At 38.1% G+C, this 24866-nt stretch overlaps 1 protein-coding gene across 3 annotated transcripts in view; it reads right to left on the reverse strand.

Moving 5' to 3' along the window:
• The window catches only part of FAM193A (family with sequence similarity 193 member A), a 46490-nt gene that overhangs the window by 12524 nt on the left and 9100 nt on the right, over nt 1–24866 (reverse strand). For 2 of the 3 annotated variants that reach the window (XM_009950902.2, XM_009950901.2), the window contains exons 5-15: nt 23551–23675; nt 18997–19141; nt 14097–14174; nt 12391–12503; nt 11996–12238; nt 9877–10030; nt 9599–9778; nt 6474–6725; nt 3502–3700; nt 1931–2203; nt 1305–1587 (exon numbers count right to left, since the gene is read on the reverse strand). In XM_009950902.2, the coding sequence (XP_009949204.2) occupies nt 1305–1587; nt 1931–2203; nt 3502–3700; nt 6474–6725; nt 9599–9778; nt 9877–10030; nt 11996–12238; nt 12391–12503; nt 14097–14174; nt 18997–19141; nt 23551–23675 (2045 nt within the window). The remainder of the gene's footprint in view (nt 1–1304; nt 1588–1930; nt 2204–3501; nt 3701–6473; nt 6726–9598; nt 9779–9876; nt 10031–11995; nt 12239–12390; nt 12504–14096; nt 14175–18996; nt 19142–23550; nt 23676–24866) is intronic. The other variant, XM_086464922.1, reaches the window with a different exon arrangement.

The following is a 24866-nucleotide window of genomic DNA, read 5'->3' on the forward strand; positions in this document are numbered from 1 at the left end:
TCAGTCTGGGCAGCCCTCGTATCACTGTTTCTTGCCTGTTGAGAGTCAGTTACAGCGCCCAGCAGCACGGTGGGATAGCATGTGCTAGGGGTAACAGATACAATTCCATAGAAATCAAGGCTTCATTAGCTCTGTTGCTCAGTCACTAGATTGAAAGGCTAGAGCATGAAGCATTTTTTCCCATTTCAGCACATCTGATTCATGTAGACTGCAATAACTGTTTCTGGGTTCTCTCCCAGTTCATCCCTTACTAATTAAAATTACTTCATGTTAGCACCTGGAGATGATGATAAAAGTTGGATTTCTGTTGCATTAAACATCCTGTATTAAATTCTCTCCCTGCACTAGGTAAGGAAGTTTCTTTACAAAATCACCATAATTTCTTGAGCATGAAAGAACAGTTACTTATTTTGTGATATCATCAATAAAACCAGTGGAAAACAGAAATAAGGGACATATTCAGTAGCACTTCAGGTATGAAGTTATCTAACTGCCTAAATCCCACATCATCTTCCAAAAACTACTGCAGTAGCCAGGAGACTACATTCATAGCAAACATGACCACAGCCCTACAGGTCACAGAGTACTTAGAGCAATGACCCAACAGCCTTTGTTACGCCTGCATCTCCAGACATATCAAAGAGTTAGCACCATCATCAATCTGCCACAATACATAATGCTACCAGAAGACATCTCCACCAAACTCCTCCCAACCTCCAAGACCTTTGAAAACCTTTGGAAATCAGAACATCCTTCCACACTACAACCACTGTCTAAATGGTGGGTGGCACCGATACCCAAGAAATCTTAAGTGTAGTCAGGAAAATGCGTTACTGCATGGCAGGTTTCAAAACCGTGTATGACCTTTTTATAGTTTGAGCTAAATCTGCCTACAAACTCAGGTTTTCACAACTTTCCCGTCCTGCTTGCCACACAATGCTAAAATGACAGGAAACAGATACATTATACAACAGGTTTGTGTCTCAGCCGCAGCAATCGCTACTAGCAATAACAGAGTAAGAAAGAATAGAACTTGACTTTTTTACCCCAGATAATATTCCTAGAAGTAGGCGAACATTTATTTTTAAGCCTCTAAACTCAGTAACTAGATTCTGCAACGGAAATCTTATTTTTAAAGTCTCACACCAAGATACGTACTAAGTATCTGAACTCGGTCCCATTTGTTGAGTGTACAGACAGCTCTTCTTTCACACTACAACCATTGGCAAAGGAGAAGAGGTATCTGTACTTTAACTCCCCTTCTTATTGTAAAAAAAGAATGACAACAATAACAACAAACTTACCTGCAGACACTTGGTGGGGCACTTACAGAGCTGTCTGTGGTTGAAGTAGGAGGTGCAACTGTGGTAGGACAAAGACCTGAATGAGGATCCACAAATCCAGGGGCTGTTGCAGCAGTTTTGGGAAAAGAAGGAGCAGCAAGATTTGGAAGATGTGGTGTAGAGGCTGGAGACAGTGCAGCAGGAGACAGGGAAGGAAGGGATGCTAAACTAGTAGGACTATTTCGTGGTGCAACTGGTGCAGAATGTCTATGGTCCTCTTTATTAATATTGTGGAACACTTCACCTAAATTTGGGAAAAAAGAAACCACTTAAAATTAAAAAGAATTAACAAGTCTCCGTTAACTACCCAAACAAGTACACAGAGTGCTAGATGTCCTCAGCTTCTGTAAAAATCAGCAGTATTTCAACACCTTTCTATTAGCAGTTCCAAACCCTAACATCAACGTCTTTTACAAAGTTCTTTAATCCAGGAGCACAGAGTCTGTAATTCAAGAGTAAGAAGAGCAGCAAATAACAAAAACCCTCAAGATACATAATATTACTAAAATAAACACATACGAATCTTTATGGTTAGCTAAATGTACTGAGGTCAGTTACTGAGCTGTATGTGAATTACAAATCCTTACCTATTGATGAAGGTCTCTTCGATGATACTTTGAACTGGTTGCTGCTTGACTGCACCGTAGTTGCTGTGCAGGAGACAGAAGAAGTGGCAGAAGAGGTTGCCATGACAACTTTATTAGCTTCCATAAAGGCATCCTGGAAATTGTACAGACATTTCTTCTTTGCAGCATTTTTTTTCTCTTTGCTGTCAGTAACTGCTGTTGCTTCATTGCTAGATGTAGTAGGAAGCGCTTCAGGTCTTATTTCTGAGAGTGCTGGTGCTAATATATCACTCCCTTCAATTGAAACACACAGAGTAATTAAAAATCACAGAATCCTGGAATTATCTTCATGGCATTTAGAATTCAATAATTTAGATACAGACAGGCAAGGATACATTATTAACGTTAGCTTGGTAGGATAAGCGAAGGGATCCTTCTTTCCCCTCCCTCCCCAAATAATACAGCTGTAACAAAAAGCACTAAGTAGTCTTGGAGCAGAAGTCACAAACCATAAAGTTACAGTTCTTATTTTAAGAATACTGTTAAGTGTATACTAGTAGCAATATAGCAAATTGCTATAGTAGCAAGTCGCAAAGGTGCTACAGATACCTTTATTCATTTATAATTTAAAAATTAAAACTGGACACCATATGACACGCTAATTACATAAGCTGCAATATCTGAAGTCCAGCTTAGCCATGCAACAATTATAAGCAGGAACAACATATCCTTCTATCATAAATCTTATCTCTACTTATCGGAAAATCCAGCTAACTACAGTTACACCTTTGTGATAGACCTTCCATACAAGCTTGCCACTAACCATCTGTTTGAACAGCTACCCACAACTATGTTTGTAAATGGATGAGCTATCCTACTGGGGAAGTTTTCTGAGTGTTTTTAAAGCCTTTCCTTTTAAATATCACTGTAGTAGCCTGACACAAGTTAGCAGCAGATCAGTCTGAAAAAAGCTAACACACAAAACTAAGCTTCCTTTTTCATACAAATCAAATAAAATAAAAAAGGCATTTTAATATTTGCTGTGATGTGAATGGAAAGATCTCTCTGCTGTTATTTCTCTTCTACTCTCTTTTACTTTAACCATCAGTATTTCCAAAATCTTCCTGGTTTGTATTAATCTTTTGCTTGATTTATGCCTCTTTTTGAATGACAATGCACTTAGCTCTGTGCATTATAAGAAGTAGGATCTCGTACCATGTTACCAGTGCTCTTACAACCTTCCAGAAAAAGAACAGGCTGTTGTGGCAGAACACCAAAAGTTACTTAAGTTTCCTCTTAATTCCCATTTCTTTGCAACCCAAAACTTGTGAAGACAACACCACCTCTACCATGACCATAGGTGAAAAATAGAGTGCCTTTTTGCCTTTAGCATCCTCTCCCAAATACATAAGAATGTATTTTTCAATTTTCAGCCCCACTAGACTAGAAGTGGCAGCAAGTCTCTGCCAGAATCCTGTCTTATTAAACCAAGATGATGAAACCTACCATTCCTGGAAAAAAAGAAGTGCTACACTCCATTTCAAAACACATGGCTTTTAATTAGTCAGTGTGAAGTAGTAACAAACCCTCACCAGGAATTGTATCAGGCAAAAATGAAGCAGGATTCCAGTTCTTGTCATTCATCATCTCTGATCCCCAAAGACTTATAAATTTAGAGCTATTCCAATCTGGAGTGCTCCCAAAACAGCTTGGATAAATATGATCTTGGAGAGATGCATTGAATACTTGATGCTTGTTTGTATGATTCTGAACTGGAGCTGGTGGTAATGCCTACAAAAATAAAGAGTATTTTCCTCATTAATATTCTGTTTGCTTACACAGTCACTCCAACAGCAATATTCAAATCATAGTGTTTCAATTGTGAAAGGCTTTATAATAAGCAAAATAAACATTATTTCCCAGAATGATAAAAAGACTGGTTTGTTGATTTTTAATGCAGATAATATATCACACAGACTATATGTATATGCATATATTTTATCATCCCAAACATTACTTCTAGATTCAGCTAACTGATGAATAAAAAAAAAAGCATTCTCCAAGAATACTTGGGTTAATATACATTGGTAGGCCTTTATTTTTAATTAGAAACAGTATTTGTACGAACATAGAACTTGTTAGGAATTATTACCTTTCAAAGCCCAAGCTGCCAAAACCAATCCTCTGTGACATGATAATCATTAGCACGTAAGACAATTGTGATAAAGGGATTACAGACACTTCAGTATTGAAAATAAGCACAGTAGAACAAGAAATAAACCACTTACTACCTGAAAACATAATTTTCAAGTTGATGATATTCTTTTGCTTTTTTCATCTGCAAGTATTAACAAGTCCCTGATTTAAAACTTAACAGGCAAGGAATATACCCTTTTATTTTAAGAACCAACTGGGGAAAAAAGTGAACACACCCTTTTTCTTGTGTTAGAGACAAGTTGTTCTAGCTCACCCCATTTCTTCTAGCTGAAATTGTTTATTCACATTCTAAAATGTAACTTTCTCCCAGAGACCTTGCGCAATGCAAGTATTATATTCAATTACTGTCACCTTTAAAAAAGACAAGGAAAAGTGAGTTTGTTCTATCTTTGTACTAGATTTGATGCAATGAAAAGCTACACAGAAGTAGACATATATACTAAAAATATCAGCTGAGTCCAATGACACTTCAGACATGAAAGTCTAAACGCTTATGGCCAAGCAAGCTACTTATATACCCAGTCTCCTTTTTCTATACAAAAGGATTTTCATTATCTGACTAATGGTGAAGGTGGAAGGGGCTGGAATACCCTGCATTAAAGAAAACTCATACATATGGGTACAAAGAAACTTCACAGGACAGAACAGCCTATCCACAACCAACCAAGCCTGATCCAACAGGGCTTATTAGCTCACTCAGTACCAGCTCTGCTGAATTCAGCTGTCTCTTCAAAGGCAAAAGCTCCCTAAAGCTTCACCTTCCACATACGTCTTTCCAGCTCCAGCACAACATAAATACACAGAGCCCAGCTGGTTCAGGTGCTGTGCCAGAGCTAATAGATCTGGCCTGCATTACAAAGCCACTCAGCACTGCAGCCTGCTACTCTGTATGGGGCTTCCGCTGCAGCCTTGACAGCGCTCTGCAGATGTTCCACTACAAGGCCTTCTGAAAGGAAAGACAGCAGAGATCATTGAATGGTTTGGGTTGGAAGGGACATTAAAGATCATCCAGTTCTTCCACCAGACCAGGTTGCTCCAAGCCCCATCCAACCTGGCCTTGAACACTGCCAGGGAGGGGGCAGCCACAGCTTCTCTGGGCAACCTGTGCCAGTGTCTCACCACCCTCACAGGAAAGAATTTCTTCCTAAGATGTGATCTAAATGGTTTCAGCTTAAAACCATTACCCCTCGTCCTATCTCTACACTCCACGATCAACAGTCCCTCCCCACCTTTCCTGTAGCCCCCTTTAAGCACTGGAAGGCCGCTATAAGGTCTCCCCTGATCCTTCTCTTCTCCAGGCTGAACAACCCCAACCCTCTCAGCCTGTCCTCATAGGGGAGGTGCTCCAGCCCCCTCATCATCTCATCAGGGATGGGAGCTTGAGTAGACTGCTATAAGGGACGTAGAAAGAGCTTTGGAAGGATGGCAGAAGGTGGGGTACAATTAGGGGTTTCAGCAGAATGGCAGTGTACTGTTGAGAAACGGCGGGCCCGCACACTGCAGTTATGGAACTGGCGCACTGCAACAGAAATAAGGAAGGGAAACTGATAAAACAGCAAAAAACAAAGGAGATGTTAAGGACTCTAAGAGGAAGTAACAGTTCTCTTGGTGAACTAATCTACTCTTCTTATAACCACAGGATCACTGGACCAGACTAAAGGGAGATGACATGAATATGTACCTAATGACAAACACTTTGCCCCTTTCAGCAGCACCCACCATTCAACTGATTCAAATAGTAGGCGAAACAACACCACATTAATAGTAATTCTTTCGACTCACACTTCTGAAAAGCTGTCAGCTGGTCCCAATCCTTGTTCCACATCTTTCTCTTAATACTTACCAGATTAGAATTTTGCAGAACCCGCAAAAAAGCCAGTTCTCTCAAAGCACAAAGAAACTTACAAATAGACTCCTATGCCTCAATTTTTTTTAAAAAAAGATTAAAATCACTAACATTTTAAACTAGAAACCTCAGTATATTATTGCCAAAAATGGAATATGGATTTTTGACCTTCAATATATATGAAGACTTAATCGGTTCTATTACACTGACTAAAGTCCCATCACTGTTTCCACCATTCAAGACTCATTTCACACATGCTTCCTAATCACAGCTAAGAAAATCATTAATCTTCCTGACAAAATCTACCCTTAAGCCCTGCTGTATGACAGTTCTGAATCTGTCCTAATCCCCACCCCTCACTACTCCCTCCAAAAGGGCTACTATAGACCACAACTTAAAGCAACTTTCATGGTTTCATTGACATTCAGTCATGCTGGTTTATACAGGTGTACAGTACTTGTCCCCCGATGAGAATGCATTCACTTCCTTTGTCAGGCCTACCTTATTGTGTGTGAAGGGAGAAGCTGTATACAAGGTGGGATGGATAAGTGGACGAGGCAGATGAGGAATTGTATGCAATGGTATATGTCCATGGATGTGAGGATAAAGATGAAGTGCAGGATGTGCAGGTTTTTCAGGATTCATAAACTGGTGGCCAGCAGGCAGGCGTCCAGTTGCAAGTGCAGAGGCTGTTAGACCTGAGGCTTCTTGTTTGCAAACGTGACATTCACAAGCATTTGGACCTTGGTCAGCCTGTAAGAAAAAAAGAACCAAAACATTTCAATCTACTCAGACAGTAAAATCAGCTATTTCCCTCACCCTTTTTTTCTTGCTCATCATCAATATTATTTTATTTGCATAGATCAATTAGTATTTTCAGAGCACCCACAGAATTCTTTCATCCAATACCAATGGAAAAACCTTGTAGCGAAGTAAAAGCACTAGTGGAGGATCTTCATCTTAGTTAAGAAAATAATGCCCTAAAAATCGACAGCATTTCATAGTATACAGACATTTAATGTCAACTGTCAGTGACAACAAGGAAGATCCTGACACAAATACTCAAGAACAGACAGGAAAAGGAACCTTGACAGCCTTTGATTATTACTAGACAACTAATTATCCCATTATTTAAAAAAAAAAAATCAAATTGGACTATTATTTTCCACAATTTTCCCAGCATATGGAAAAACAGTATGTGTGGAAAGTAGTAACAGGTGTTGATTAGCTGATAAAGCTGGAAGTAGTCCTGAGCTGCATTAGTCAGAGCACTGCCAGCATGTCAAGGGAAGTGATCTTTCCACTCTGCTGAGACACACCTGGAGTGCTGGGTCCAGTTCTAGGCTCCCCAGCACAAGACACATGGACATACTGCAGTGAGTCCAGTGAAGGACCACAAAGCTAGTTTAGGCCTTGGAGCATCCCAGTCCTCTCAGTGGAATCCCATGAAAGGACAAGAGGAAATGGGCAGAGACTGAAATACAGGACTCAAAGCGTATGTTTGCGAGAGTGGCTGAACACCGGAGTTACCCACGGCAGTTCTAAAGCCTCCCTCCTTGGCGATACTCAAAACTGAACTGGACACAGTTCTGACCAACTTTCTCCAGATGTCCTTGCTTTGAGAAGGAGGCCTGAACTAGACTATCTGCAGATGTCCCTTCCAAACTCAACTATTCTGTGATTATGTGAAGCAGACATTTCTCATTAAATATTTCATAATTGCATCAACCATGAGAAATCCATGCCTTATCAGAACCTTTTACTGATCTCAAGCTATCTGTTGTCTCAAAAGGATTCAAGACTTGGGAAGAAAAGCAGCCCAAGAAAGAGCAGCTCCATTTCCCTCTCTCAGCTGAGTACTTTCTCTGTCATCTGACATTTTGCTGGAAGATAATTTTCCCAGAAGCAACACCAGGAATGCTTCCCAATTGCTATTTTTCCCAGCAGTGTGGCAGTACACATTTTTCCAAAAAGCAACATTAGCTAACTTAGCTTTCTAGAAAATAATTGACAAGTGGTATTCTTCTTAAATATGCCTTCCTTTCAGAAACAAGTAAAACTCTCCATAATCACTTAAAAGCCCTTGACACGAGGTATATTTTAACAACCAAAGATTTCATAAACAAAATACGACTGAATTATAATTAGGTGTATAAGGAAGAAAAAATAAATTTATTAAAAAAATAGCATTAAAGAAACCAATACTAATCTACTAACAAATGAAAATGCAAAAAAAGATGTCAAACAGTATGATGAGATTAAAAATGCAATTCTGACAAACCTTTGGGTATGAGCATGAAACCAAAGAGAAATAAAGATACTGAATAAATGAGCAATCCCAACAGATAACGCCAAAAACTCTCAAATGCACACGACATGTACCAGTGAAATCAATCACTTGAATGCAGTGTTACAAGGTAGATACTCAGCTCCGATCAGAAAATCAGGCTAAAAAAAGAGATAAAATCAGTAAGAGCTCCTCAGAATAATTCTGAGAAAATTCTTTTTCCTCAAAGAAAACAAAACGCAGAAAGGTTAAAATCTGCCTTTTTATCTTGCATTTTAGTTTCCTTCCCTAAGGCAAGCAGACTTATATAATCTCATTTGGTGTTCCACAACAAATGCTGAATCTGTTAACCAGTTTCAAACTAGTTTGACAGAGGTCTCAGCCCATGTAAGTCTACACCATTGGTCAGCCATACACAGAAAAAAATTCTCACCACACTTGCTTGAAAGAAAAGTAGCTTAATACTCTTCAACACATGAGAAAAAACTTCCAGTGGAAGGCCTTGCAAACATCCTAACCACAGGGGAACATCCAATGGGTGTTCCCACCTCACTCTTATCTAAGCTCTCAAAGGTGCCCCCCCCGATGTGGATTCTTTTGTACAACAAGCAATAAAAGCAACTGGTATGTTTTCTCTCAAAGCAGCGAGCCCGTGTTGTAGCTGCAGGGTAACCCAGATTAAAAGCCACACAGTCACAAAGACAAGTCCATCGAATGCTTTGCTGCTCAGCTGTTAAACCAACCACCACCACCTGCTGAGCAGATACACTACGCATGGTTCTCTGGGTCGTTTCATGGCCTTACAGTAAAGAGCTTAATAATCTTGAACCATTAAAAAAAAAAAAACTAACACCAAGACCCATGCCATAACTCATGCAATGGATTTAACTATGCAAGGTTGAAACAGGCAAAGCCAAAGTTAGTCCTCAGATATAATATTAACAAGGGCTCGTTATCTAAGTACTTGCATCATTCCCCCCCGCCTCAACTAATTTCAAACAACTTAACGTTAATATTTTATCAAAGACCAAGCTCAAACTTGCAAGCAGAAATGCTTCTTAGTTTCTGCTTCTCATTCATACAGGCAGCAATACACTTTTTCCCCTTTTACTAAAGCCACCTTCAATGTAACTAACATATTTCAGGTTTTGACTAAAGGAAGATAATAGTCATGACAATATACAATCAGCTGAAATGTAATTTAGATATCACGCCTACCTACTGATAAATTAATATATTAGAAGTTAAATATTTAATTGAAGATGTAAATGTATTATCATTCAAGCAGACAGATTCCAAAAATTGGTTTACTAAAAGGGTTGCTTCTAGATTACTATACCTGCTGACTGGGGTAAGAAGGTGGTGGACTATCCATTTTTGCTTCATCTTTCCTTAATGCCCTTTTTCCTAGAGACATTTCCTCCTTTTGAGTCCCTGGTGGTTCACCACTGCTCTCCCCATCTGCTTCTTCATCATCTGCCTCTGAGGAACTGCTGCTAGTACTGCTCACCTGAGGAGACTGGACAACATTAACTCATTAACACAGGGGTGAAGGGCAGGCCTTTCTCCAGGGAGCACATCCAACTGCCAGAAAAAGATACACTGTAAATGCTGTACCTCATCCTTCAACGCCATGTTTTCACCTCCGCCGTTTAGCTCACTGTGAATTCCATTCATGTTGGCTACCACCTCTGCATCGTCATAATTATTCAGTGGGTAGATATCAGCAAATTTTGCTGATAATGGTGCAACATCTTCATCATCGCTACCACTGAGAGGAAAAGACGCTTATATAAATCACAGTGCTCGGTAACCTCACTTACTGTGAAATCAAGTAGAACACCAAAAAGAAATGAAGTTGAGGGCATCCCTTGTGCAAATGTTCCAATTAGGAGTCAAAAGATTCCCTTGCAAGTTGTTTAACTGAACTTATTCTTTCAAGCAAGTAAAATCAAGCAACCTGCCACGTAATCCTACTGAACGCGGCAGTGGCATGTCTAAACGACAGACTGGATCGAAAATAAGATTCTCTGCTACTTTTGTGCAAAATATTTTTCCACCACTGTTTTGTGATGAAGAATCTATGAAATTCATGACTACAGGATATGGAGGACCTTTAATTTTATGAAAAAAACCTTATGCCAATGACTTCCTTTACAGGAATTGTGAAGTGGAAAAAAAGCACAACATAAACTTCAAGTTTTTCCATACATTATATGTCAGTAAGTAGGGAACACTGAATACATCACAGTAACTCTTAAATTTTGCAACAGCAATTAGTTCCTAGACAACACCACATCTACGTGCTTTTCAGAAGCCGCTCTAAAATACTTAATGGAAATTTTTTCCATACAGACAGCTAGTAAAAGAACGTGCACATTTAATTACCCGCTCCAGGGAAGCGTTGCACAGATTGGTTAGCTCGTGTTTCTACAGCAATCCAGAGCTCTTAAAAGAGCTCTTAAACTGTGCACTTCATCTTTTTGCATTCCATGAGATACTGTGCCAAAATTTAATTACATGATGGCACTATTAGGGGTATTTCAAATGTTCAATGAGGAAATAAAACACAGCAGATACTATGAGACATAAAATGGCCCTTCCCCAAGAAGCAGTGGTACTTCCCTAAAAATAGACTTCTCACAGTAAATAATACTTGGATTCACTGAACTAGCTGCTGAAGAAACAAATTGAACAGTTTTGGACATTTCAGCACCAAAACTAACTACAGTTTACAAAAATTGCAAACCACACATTTAAGAATATGCAGCTAAACTTCTCACCACATAATCTGTTTTCAAGCACTCCCCAAATGGGTTCAGAAACTAAAGTCCTGTTATGGAAGATTAAACCATTGAAGGCAGTAGATACAAAGGTAAAGGTTTAGGTTTAAAGGAAATGGAACTTAGTGAAGTGATATTCATCAGAAACATCCCACACATCTGCACTTTCCTTGTTCATCACACCACATCAACACAGAACGCTCACGCCAATTTCCTGGACTGACAACAGGTATTTAATTAGTGTTCCCACCAATATTGGAAGTCAGGTTTTTTAAAATATTCCTTCAGAATATCACATGACAGAGGAGACTGCTCCTTAGCTGTCCCCTAACCACACACAGAAGCCAGCCGACCAAGCAGTTTTAACCCCTCAGGATTATGGAAGGGGCAGAAGTCTACCCTTAGACTAATGCCTCAAATCTGACAGTTACTGTGATCTGAATAAAAGAAAGAGGGTGGCAGATACTTCTGATAGGGGCAGTAATTTTTTATGCAAGACTAGATAACACAACTTCAATAACCCTAAAAGCCTCCTAATGAACAGTTTTTTTGGAACCAAACTGATTCATATGAAATGACCATCCCTCAAAGAAAAGATCATCAGTTCCCTCTCTCAGTCTAAGAAAAAGTGACATTTCAAAGTGATGCTCTAACGTAGATCAGTATCTGATGTCCTTGTAATCTCAAAGCTGGAAAGTACATACTACACACACTTCTAGCAACACTGTTAAATCAAGGTCTACAGAAATTAAAGACCTTCACAGGATTTGATTTTTTTTTAAATTTATGTTTGCACAACATACAGCACTGGAGTTGTGGTCTGCTGAGTACAGTACCATTAATAAATAATTTTCTGAGGCAAAACTAGCAATACGTAATGATAGTCAGCCAATGCAACTTGCCTGCTTAAGTTCAATTCACTACAAAATTTGAAAACAGAAAAAAGAACTTACAAAGTTGGTGCAGAACCATTATCTGCGAGGATCAATCTGGGATGTTGCTGAATTGTAATAGGGGAGCTGGAACCTGATCCTGAACTTGCTGAAGACATACTGGGTGGGCGGATCTCAGATAGATAATCCGGAGCAGAATCAATTTGTAGTGGTAACTGGTTAATGTGGATATCATCCGTTATAGGAGAATCCATGATGCCACATGTTAAAATGTGTGAAAGGCTGCAGTCATCACAAGTACATCTGTTCAAGAATTAAGATTACAAATATTTATGACCTTGTGTAAGTAGCATTCATTTGAAGTAACCACACTTTGTTTCACTAATGTACTTGCTTTTTCCTCAAAGAAAAAATTATTGATTTATTATGATTTCATATTAAAAACATCAGCTTACCTCCTTCTATAATTACAGTTGGGACAGTCAGGCATGCTCAAACGCGATGACAGCATGTGTCTCATTGTGTCGGTGAAGTTGTTCTCCCCAGCTAGTGCCTTCTTGTTATTAAGCTGAAGTAAATTACAAAGGCAGTGTTTTAGTAGTGCAAGTCGTTCCATTAACAATTCAATGGCACATCATGATTAATAAATTACATAATCAAAAACGGTTCTTTGGGCAAAATATTTTAAAAGCAGAGTAATTCAGAATAATTTCATGAAAGTGGTGTTTTGATCATGATTGAAAAAAGGAAGAAGTTCAAAGTTATGAACAACAAACATTTGGCATTGAAACTCTCCAAAGAAAGTATGTTTCTACTATGAAACAGTGAAGTGGCCAAGTCCATCTCCTTGATTCATTTGTATGTGCATCTTGCTTGGTATTTCTGCTGACACACTCTGAACTTGAGCAGTTCTTGTCTTGTTTCATAGCACGCACAAAAGGACACTGCTGACAACTGAAGAGAGAATGCAAACTCATCCTTAGCTTGCAAAAAAGAATTAGGACTAATTCTGCAGCCACAATGAGGTAGATTCAAGGAATGAAGTAGCTGCCCGAAACAGGACTTGACTGCATCAGTGAAAAAACACAGTCCAAAACCTCCACATAGCAGAGGCCTAATCCTGAAAGCACCTAATTTCATTAGATACCTACGAACCTTAGGTTAAACAAGGATGTGCCTAAGCTTCCATTTCTATGGATGCCCAGATCTGATCCTTACCTAAGCAGCCACAGGCTTACAGCTCACTTAAGCCCAATTAGGATCAAGGAAAAAAGAGGATTCTTCTTCAAGTCCTCTGAGGAGCCCTGTATACCACATGTTCTAAAGACATGGTTAACACAGGCTTATGTTCCTTATAGGAAAAAGTACTTACTGATGACTGCTTTGAGACATTGCCAATTTAAGCTTAAGTTTAAGTTTATTAAAATGTACTTTCATACTCTCTCTTTCTTTGGCTCATGACTAGCATTTCTTTCTGCACAGTGGTACAGGATCGGAGAGGGTCCCCATCCAGTCTTGACTCTTGTACTCTTGTGGAAAGCACGATAGATAATTGGAACACTTCCAAATTACAGAAGAGAGTACTGACTTAACCAACAGATAATTTTATAATATAGGAACTACTACTGGCCCCTCTCTGGCTACAGGTTAAAAAAGGCAGACAGTTCTGCTCAGCCTTTTCCCCACAAAACAGATGTAAGAGTGATCTTGAGAGTCATTAACAGATGCAATCATCTGCCCTGCTACCATGGCTCTTGCTCCCCAGCTCTGCACACACAAGGGAATTTGTTAAACTCTTGAACGCAACATTCCCAATCACGTACATCAAGGCAGCTCCACGCTCAATGTATTGGCTGTTTTGGATCCCACTCTAAGGCATCAAAAGTTGCCCTTTTATTGTATAAAGAATTTTTACACCTGGTATTTAATCCTAAATCTATGGTGCTTACGTTTTTACTTGTTGTAACTGACATTATATACTATCACATACTCTTCTTGGATCTTGCTTTTCTGTACTTTAGCTGATGAAATCGCATGCCTGGCAGAGTTGCAGAATTAGATCACATAGAACTAGTACAATATACTACACTCATAAGTTTGCATCTTACAAATGTACATGAAGCATTAGTATAACTTAGTATGGTATAAAAAAAAATCCTACCTGCTCTTCAATAAAACGCCTCTGTTTAAAAAATTCCCAGTCTTCCTTTAGCATGCGTTGTTTTGTTTTCATTGCCATCTAAAACAGAATTTAAGGAAAACTCATTGTTTTAATCATAGAAAACCTACACTGTTGTCAGTTGGTCTATCAGTTTCACTAAACCTAGCTTGCTTATTTTGAAAGTACTTACATAGTCAATATGAAGTGTGGTTTTTTTGCTAATAATTTAATTTGAGTCACCTAAACATAAGATTTTATACTGGTTTACCCTGTTTTTCAGTTGGATTCTTCCACTGTTATTCCTCACGTTACTATTTCTTTTCATTATATATTATTAGCATTTTCAATAAAATGTGATTGGCATTAAATCCTCAACATCTCAGATCCACTAAAATCTATTAAAATCTAGAGATACAGGACTTTCGGCAAGGCCTCAACACAGGCTCAAGTACAAACTCTGATGTACCACATGTTGAACTGACCACGCAATCAAAGAGTCAAAAAAAAAAAAAATTAGAAGTAGTGACCTAGACTAACACTATTTACCACTCTTATTCCTCAATGTATTTCATGCCCATGATTTATCTAAGGTTTGAAAAATATTTAATAATTACTTGTCTCTGAATCACATCACCATTAATGCATTCACAGTCTGTAACTTTTTGTACAGAAATGATATTTTCTGATTTATTAAATAAATGCACTCTGACAGAACACCAAAGCTTCCATGAATTTAACACAGCAAAACACAAGAAGAAAGCTTCTCCTGTTGCACCTTACATTTTAACACCATTGCTTCATCAGTGAGGAAAACCAACTATTGGGGTTATCTTTCACAGTTCTTTAGGATCTTATAGAATATAACAAATTGCTTCATAAAGATAAGTTAGTGAGCCAAAGTCCAGTAGGTTATACCACTAGTAATCTTTTTTTTTTTTTTTTTTTACTACAAAAGCATGCCTCCAGAAATTCACACTTCATCCAAAGTCTAAAATCTTACTATTAACCTAAGTGTACTATTGCTATTACCACTATTTAACCTGGAAAAATGAAATTCTAAGCTGGGGATTTGAAACAGTATTAAGTGGTAAAGTTTTGCCTAATGAATTTCTGAAACAATCAGCAGCATGTAATTCTAATTACTACTGTGGATTTTCATTTCCCTTGCTCCAGTGAGGTTACATTAACACCAAAAAATGAGTTTATCATGTGCATGTGTCTTAAAAAAAAAATAGTATGCATGTTTGAGTCACTGGTACCATTTCTTAGACACACTAAAAGGTACTGCAGAGCCTGCAGCCGAGAACATTGGAAATTTCTTCCTGGCTGTACTATCAGTTTCTGAGGACCCTTGAGCTATACTTGAACACAGCAACACTCACTGGTTTACGTGCCCTGCCACCTAGCTGAATCCTCGCCATCAGAGACAGGCACCTGCATTCACTATACATTATAAGAGAAGACTTCAATGCCAAAGAATGACATTTAAAACAGCCAGTGCATTAACTGGGAGCTGCCGACTCAAGCCTGCCAAGAAACTGTCAAAGAAAACAGCACGGCTTAAGTCTTGGTACTCTTGAGTATTAACAGGAACAGGGGCTGAGGCTAAAGTTTTCCTACTTCCAACTTCGCAGCCTTTCCAACGCCCCATGTCCGCAAGTACCTTAATTTATTAATTCCATAAATAATAGGAAATCATTTCTCTCCCCTCTTTCTTTTCCCCAACGATTATTTATTTCAGCAGAGCAAAGCAGCTGCAATACAAACCACATGATTCATACCCAAGAATTCTGCTAGGGAGTAAGAGATAAATTCAAATGATATCAGAAGGAAAAATTAACACTTCAGCCTTGCACACCTGCAATGAATATGCTACCACTGCTGCCTAATGGAAAAGAGAAGTCATTACCACCCTCTCCCTTCCTCCCTGTTTATTTGAGGCTAAGAACTATTTGAAATCCAGCAGACAAGACATGGTAAAGTGAGAGAGGCAGGTGAACAAGTATTTTTCCATTCTGAAACAGATTTAATATGAAACGAAGCCAGCAGTTTGGTCAGAACTGACACATACCACTAGATCACCTGTGAGAACTCCCATATTCATACACACATCATAGGATGCTTGTTGCTTCCAAATTTTAAAAACTGTATCAAACGTGAAAAGCGCATCTGAGCACCCCAAATTCCACCTCTGAACCTAATCTATTTTCCTAGCCTGTTTCCCTAGAAATAATAAAAATAATTCCTCTTATCACAAACTTTCAGCACCCAAAAATAATCAGTATTTCAATTATTCATACCGCTGCCACAAAGACAAAGAACAGTTAAGCCTGTACAATGCTATTTTTCTATTACGTTGACCAGGACTAAGAAAAACAAAAAACCCATACACATGGACATGTGAGAGCAAGAAACTCTCTCTGGGCTCTTGCAGAGCTGGGTAAAGGCACTCCTGTGTTCCTTTCTTCTGTGGGACTCAGCATTAACAAAAAGGAAACACTTTCACACAAAGTACATGACTAGCCATTACTTATGGAAATGATCCAGATATATTTAGAACCTCCAGTTAAATGTAGTCTAAATTTGGTAAGAAAAACAGGATCTGGACGTATAGGCTGCATACATTTAAACTCTCCTGTATTCCAGATACCCTAAGCATCTTCCTCAGACTTTAATATGTGATGAATACAGGTGCTGATACAAACAAATCCTTATTCTAAATTTTATTACAGCGTACACACATCATATAGTAGTGTATTGGGTTACATGTCTGTGCATGAAATAGCTATCTTACACAATCTTAAAAAGAAAAAAAAAAGTAGTATTTATATTGCTTGCAAAAGCTATTCACTTTTTTCCCCAAGAACAAGTAACGTAACATACCCTAGTGGAGGGTCCCTTAACTACCTCTGCTGATGCCCTGTCACTATACTATGGGTACGCCACTATACTACGGGTATAGTTCCACAGTAGATAAATCAGGACCATTCTTAAGTTTTCCTCTGTTGTAGTCTGTGTTCTAACCTTTGATACATCAGCAGTAAAACCTCACAATTTTGTTAAGCCAAGAGGCAGCAAATAATGAATGTGCATTCACTGTTAAGATCTACAGTTTCCATAGTAGCCAGGCTTTCTGATTTCTACCTTGTTAACAAAAATATTACTGTAAAATCAGGTAAGATGGTTATACTGAATGATGTAGTTTTGATCAAGAGAGTATAACCACAGGTTATCACCAACATGGGGTTTAAGGTGCAATTGTGAAAATATTTTTCACTACATACAAATACCAATACAAATATCAGTATCTCCTTTAAAATAGGATGGTTTAAATTTTAGAATTGTTTCCCCTACACACACCCCTTGCAGGGTTTTTTTTGGTCACTAGGAAATAAGAAGTCATCATATTAAGTTTCCCCAAATGGGAGAAGGGTTTGTGTTTGCATCAGGATACAGGCTTCACTGAGCAGATTTAAAAAACTGCTGCAAGACAGTACTTGTGGCAGTTGCATGGTCACTTGATAGAAAAATCAGTTAAGAGTTGATTTTGAAGTGCTGCAGATCAACCAGTCCGAAGCCTGATATGAATGTGACTCTACAGGAATTCCATCTTTTGCAGAAAAAAATAAGTGAATGATGAGAAGTGAACTGGGCTCCCTTTCTTCCTGGGGAGGCAGTATCAGACAGCCACGACATCCTGACACCAAGGGGAAAATGACTTCTAGTAGCATCGAATGCGAGATGATGAAATTTTACTGAGCTGCAATCAAATATTTAGGTGCACAAAAGCAGCCAGACTAAGAGAAAACTTCATAACTGATAGCTCACAGATGTGGGCCCCAAATATAGAACAATCTCTGAAAATAAAATTAGCTATGTCCTGTCTCAGTCTTGAAGGTACTGGAATTAATGGTAAAAGTTCACTTAAATCTTCATCACAGGGAACAGCTTCTGAAGGGCATTTACAGCGCACCTCAAGACTTTAAAATACATTTGTTATCTATAGGAGTAACATAGCATTTCTACACCTCGAATTGAATCTCCATATTCCTAATGCTCATCAAATTCAATATACAAGAAAAGTTCTACAGAATTCTGTATCTTCAGTTATTTCAAGACATATTCTTTCTTCCAGCATACTTAAGATTGAACAGTATCCAAAGCCTTATCCTGAGGCGTTTCAAAAAAAATTCAAGTTCTTTGAAGATGAGACAAAAAGCACATGAGCAATTTCGGAAGAGTATAAACAACCACTTGCAAAATAATCAGCTATTTTCCTGAAAATTAAGCCCTCGACAACGTACAAGTCAGCAAAACAACGTGATTCTTTTCTGAAATGTAGCACAAACTCAGAAGAATCAGCTATCAGAAGATACACTTCATTAAAAAAGGATAACTTCAGAGGTCTCAAGTATTTATACAGTGAGACTCTGGAGTTCTGATTTTGACAACTGTACAAAGGTCACCATCACACTATGCAACATGCAAAGCTTTTAAAAGCAACCTCTTCCTATGGATTACACATAGTGCAATTATTATTTTGGAAACCAGGTATTTTTGTGGGGTGGGTGGGGTGTTTTTTTTTTTTCCTTTTCCTAGTGACATCTACTAAAAAGAATGCTACGGGTAATTCACAGGCTAAAGTAATTAAAATATGTTCACAGACCATCTCTAAACAATGGCACAACAATCTGCTTCGACAATTTGAAGATGCTACTTTACAATCACCATTATGTATTGGTATGTTAGTGTTCTATTCTGAAAGACTGACATCAATAAAAAAAAGTTACATTTCAGTGCTTCAAAGCTCTGGACAAAAAAAAATAAAAAATAAAGTCTTCACTTGCTTGCATAGGCTGCTGCCTACATCGTCAGTCAAGACTGTTTACACGATCCTTACCTGTTCATCAACGTAATCATCTATTCTTTTCTGGCATTCAAGCCATGCTTCAGCAACTTGACCCATTTCCTGTTCCAGCTGATGATACCTTTGTAGCAAGGTACTATACATATCTTCACTACAGGAATCGTGTGTTGTTCCAAGCCTAGAAGTTCAAACAGCACTTGTCACAGAAGACACATTTCACTGAAAAAAAATCATGCTTTTAAGTTCTGCCAACTAAAAAAGCGTTGTCAAAGTGCCGTTATTGATACACCTAGGCCTACATAGCTGCTTGTATCCCAAAATTGAGTATTTTTAGTCATTTTTCAAAAAATATCCAACAACCGCTTGTTCCCATGTTCTGTAACTAACAATAGCAAGTATGTGGGAAGTGCAAGATTTCTAGAGCCTCTTTCCCACAAGCAACCAGATGTCAAACCTACTGAGCCGTATTTATTCAAATTTTGTTGCTTGATATATTTATCCTTCCAAATTCTATGGGCTAAATATACACGTTGACTATTTACTAAAGAGCTGCATAGTAAAAATAAAGCCAGAAGCTTGTTAATCAGAACTCTCATGATCAATGCTAAAAAGATTACTAGATTACAAGTTGGAGCTCCAGCTGGGAAAAGTGCTGTAGAACCAAGCAAATGAGATAGTAGATAATGGCATGCAACCGAATTATCACTCAGGTGGCATCAAGTTCAAAATGTGGTTATGCTCTTCGCTGATGACTGTGTCTCTGTAAGGAGCCCCAGAAATAGGAGACAGGTTTACCTCCCTTTCTACTACTAAATTTTTGTACAGCAACTTCCTTTAAAAAAATCCATTAGAGTGCATCATTACAGTGATTCTTAATAAGCAAACTCCTGAAATCTTGACTTTAGAAATAAATTAGAAGACAAAATTCTATCCAATAATGTGCTTAAAGCACATGGAATTGTAATGACCTATAAACTGACACAAATAAACTGAAGCTTTTCAACATTTCTCCTACTCAGTAATTAAGAGGAAACCAGTTGGGAGTTAATTAGGTTGCATGGCGAGTACCAAAAAAACAAAATTCAAGCATCTCAAACCTTGATATTTAAGTCCCATTCCATAAGGGAGGGTTGCTTTAGATTTCTATTGCAACAGGATGCTAATCCAACATAAGAACTACATAGTCCTGCTTCCCATCTGACAAAGAACTGAGCCCTAAATTTTAACATGGCAATTAAGCATAATGAAGAGCTGAGTTAGCATGACTTTGCAAATAATTTCAAGTTTGGTTTATTTTGTTGGTTTTGCCCAGAACCTGCAATCCAACCACTTTAGAAAGGTTCATGAACAATTCTGCACCTTAAAAACTTGGGAAGTCCATGCTTGGTAGAGTATAAAAAGCAGTTTAAAGGGATATGGTGACTTTAGGATACACCACTTCCTCGCTACCGGTGCAAACACTGTCAATTCCTGTTACTATATCAAGATTTGCTCTTTTTTTTGAAGCCTGCATTTCTGGTATTACGCAATTACGTGAAATTCTGATCCCTACTGTACAGAAGTCAAGAATTTGTTCTTGTAACTGCTGCTGAGTGGTACTATTCTTTCAAACACTAGTTGTGCACAAAATCTTTTTAAAATACGCATTCAAACTACAAGCAAAAGTATGTCATTTTAAAAGATTTAAATAGCAATGCAACAGAATTTACACTTTCAATTTTTATTGTGACTCACGAGTAGAGGTTAACATGCTACTAGTAAATACACTTTCACCCCCCAAGGCTAGTATAAAGCAACGATCTAGGCAATATTTCAGTCCTGTAAACAGATGTGGAATATATTCCTGGACTGCAGTAAAAAAAGGTAATAAAAAGCATCACACACACATAAAACTTAACAAGAATTGCTCACTTCACAGTAATTGAATCTTCCAAGGCATACCTGTTGACATAGATCCTACTCTGTATGCCTGTCTAACTTGATTTGGAACCCAGACATTTTTGATCAACAGCATTTAACTGAAGCTGTGCATATACCCTGAACACTGTCCCATCCCATACAGGGAAAGCAAAAAGGTCAGAAGAGCCCCAGGTATCAGTCAGTTACCTTATTACCAAACCCCAATGAAGCAGTCCGTTGAATGCAGGAGACGTGTCAGTGGTTGCATGTAATCAAAAGCATCTTAAGCCAATGAAGATATTTGACCTCCAAGAAATCTTTCTTATAGACACCTTCATCTGGAAGTACTGGTCACTCACCTATGAAAGGACTGAATTTCCTTAAATACTGATTATAAAATACAGCCTTATCAAGGGCTGTATATCTGATCTAGAAGCCCTCCTGATTAATTAACTCTTGATAAGCATACGGACAGCTCTTACAGCTGGTCTGCAGTTTGTACAACTGAGTGCGCTTCCTAAACAAACCAGAGGTGTTGACTAGGTAGTAAAACAAGATACAATACATGAAGACCCTGGTAGTTTACCCTGAGTAGATAACCAGTCCTATGAAATACTGACACAGCTGATCTACCAGCTAGTAACCTCCATCCCCTCAAGACTGCTATATTTAAGCCTTCCTAAGTAAAAATCTTTTCCAGTCTGACATCTGATAAGCATCCTTGGAACTAAACACAGCATATGAACTATATATTTTGAAAAAGCCAGAAATACACAAAAGATTTAGTGAATTAAATAAGGGATGAGAGAAAGGGCGAACACCCAAAATTTAAGTGAAACCGAGATGCCAAAATGTTGCTTCATATTTCTTCTTCAGGAAGAGAAAACAAGGAGGCCAATACTCTTTTGTAAAGAAACTGTGGCAACACCTTCTCTACTGCACGCAAATGATTCTCTACTGACCAAATGATCAGGGGACTAGGCTGATCCCTGCTTCTCCATGCGAGGCCTCTCTGATGGAAGGTTCCTCTACCAATTCCGAACAGAAGGCAGATTACCCTCCAGAAAAATTTCTTAGGGAAGGCTACCTAATTCTCATACTTCAAGACCCAGAGAATTCAGCAGTAAAATCCTGGGACCCCGTGAAAACAGACGTAATTATGTTTACCAAAGAAGAACAAGACATAAGCTATATAAACTAGAAACCATGGAACAAGGAAGCTTGTACTGAACCTCTTCTTTCAAAAACACTCATGTGACTCAATCTAAGCAAAACCATAGTTTATGTGAAACACCCTTAAAACTACCTAGTGAACACAGATGTACTGGAAAAGAAATTCCTGCAGGAAGAGATTCTGACTTCATCATATTTAAGCCTTGAACGAGCTGTCACTACAGTGAAGTTCTTTAGAAAAACACCTTCTGTTGCTCAGACTTTAACTGCAGTGGCACTTGAGAACAACAGGTAAATGAAAATAATCCAATGCTTTCTTTAAGAAATGACCATAAGCTTCACTAAGACCATCCTCAGCTCTGCAGATGAACGCAACAAACAGTCTTGATACAGCCCAGATTGCTGGAGTGAGATGCAGAGAAGCTTTGTCAGAAAGCATGGAGGTGACTGAGGGATATTGCCAGTGACAGTGGTACTGGCAAGTCAAACACAGATCACTGGAAAAATGTGTGATTGACCCACATGCTATTCAATATAGCAACAGAAGTACTGCCTGGTGAGGGAAAGAAAAAAAAAAAAAGGAAGGAAATGAAAGAAACAGGCTTTTAGTACCAACTCAGTTTCACATAAACCAATTACATGAATTATTCTGAGGGACTTCAGACTTCTTGCTGAGCCTAGTGACAATTAAGCTATCTTGCTTTTTCTTGCTTTCCTTTCTAACACGTACTAGCAGAAGAACTCATCAGAAATTTCTTTGTTCACTGTGAGCAACACGTTTTATGACAGACTTAATCAAACAGCTCTTGCACCACCAAAAACACCCAAGACAATACCTTTAAAACACATGTCCACAGAGCATAAATATCTCTTCATTAAAAACAAGATTGAGACGTCAACACAAACCACCCATGACTGTACTTTAAAAGTGTTCAGATTGAAAGAGTAAAATTTCTATGAATATATACATCTTCCCTAAAAAACCCAAACACTTTGCAGGTTCACAAGTTACAAGCAGAGCAACCTTGCTAACAAAATATGCATTTTAAAGCCCCCCAAAAAGCAACATGCCATTAGACCTCCAAGTACATAGCAAGGGAGTTTGTATCCTTTGCTTTCTCCAATGAAAAGATAGCTTAAAACTCCACATTAAGTTGTTTGTGCACTGTGGGAAGCATGAAGGCACTGAGGCTTTAATTCACTTGTAGAGCTGTGAAGACAATAGCAGTGCCTGATGACAAGTGAAAACAGTACTATTCAGCCACATCATCAGCATTTTCATAGGATGCTGTCATTTTATTAGGTAACCTGTAAGTAAGCAGATTAGGGTAATTCTTCTGACAAGCAAGTTAAGACAGCAGCCTGCTTAATCAACAATACTGTTTTCAAGACAGATCAGAGATTTTTACCTATTAAATTGTAGAAGCAGCAGAAAATTATTATTTTTTAAAATGCTGTGGTTGCAAACGGGTTTTCATTTCTCTTTTAAACTACAAAAGACAAGTTAAACTCTACCTTAGCTGTGACACCAATGTTGGCAAGCTGTTCTGCAAGAGCGGCTCAGAAAATACCAGATTTTCAAACAGATGCTTATTGTGCAATTCCCATGTTACCTGAAATTTCTTCAAATGTTCATTTTCCTATAACAAAAAAACACCAGAAATAAGCCAGGGTTAGAAAAAAACAACAAAAATTCTGTCTGAGGCAAGCTTTTTTTTTTTTTTTTTACATCCAGTTTCCCACCTACAGGCTGGATTATCCAGCTCAGATCTTATCCAGTTTTAATGCCCAGAAACTCAGAATTTAAGTAATTCTTTAATGACTTAAATAACCATAGCTTCATCCCTTGTTTTTCTAAATTGTCATGGATTAGAAAAAATGTCATTGAAAGCTTCCATTCATTTTTGCACTGAAAGATGCATTTCATGATCTGAACCAGTTATTCTCAGGTTTTCTTATCAAACAATTGCCCATCTCTGATTATTTTTCAGTTCTTTGAACTCACCTAGTAACAGACACATATATGATGGCAAGGTATAATCTTTACTCAAAACTGACATGAATCAAGTAAACAGCTCTCTCCAAGCACAGCTTCAAAACCAAAGTTTTCTAAATAGACAAGAAACCAACAGCTTCTCTAGAAAACAGAATGTTTTTCTGTTTGAGGTTATTTAACACATAATTTTATGTAACATCAAGACCTAAAATTTAAATCTATTATTATCAAAACATAAGAATCAAAGACAGGTATAACATTTTTTCAAGTATGTTTTCCCACATATAGACAGCAGCACCCAGGTTTTCTATACCAGGACTCCCACACACAGCAAAATTAAATGCAAGTGTTCACACTATCAGATCAACAAGTGAGCCCTGTGCAGTATAACCTCGAGTACACAGAAATACCAGAATATCCTGGAATTTCAAAGTTTTGTTAAGCACAGCAGATTAAAAAACAAATCCAGATTTATATCAGACCTAAACACAAGAGTATCAGTATTCAAAAAAAGAATCAAGTTTGGAGTTTTATTATTATTTAAGAAGGGTGGGAGGATATTCTTTTTCCCTCAAGTTGCACAAGACACATGCACCCTTTCACTTTGAATAGTGTCTTCAAAATGTTTAAAATTGCTATAAATCACTAATAATTTTTCAAGGGTCACCCCTGAGAAACGTTGATTTCCTAAGCAATTTCCTTACTACGCTGTGAACGAACCAGTCAACACTTATCTACAAAATCTCGCATATCAGATTGCACAGATGAGCATATTTCTCACAAAGAAATACCAGGTAAGTTTTCCCTTCTAGTCCAGTATATATACTGCATACTT

Source organism: Leptosomus discolor, chromosome 4, assembly GCF_034619465.1.
Source record: "Leptosomus discolor isolate bLepDis1 chromosome 4, bLepDis1.hap2, whole genome shotgun sequence".
Taxonomy (NCBI): Eukaryota; Metazoa; Chordata; class Aves; order Leptosomiformes; family Leptosomidae; genus Leptosomus; species Leptosomus discolor.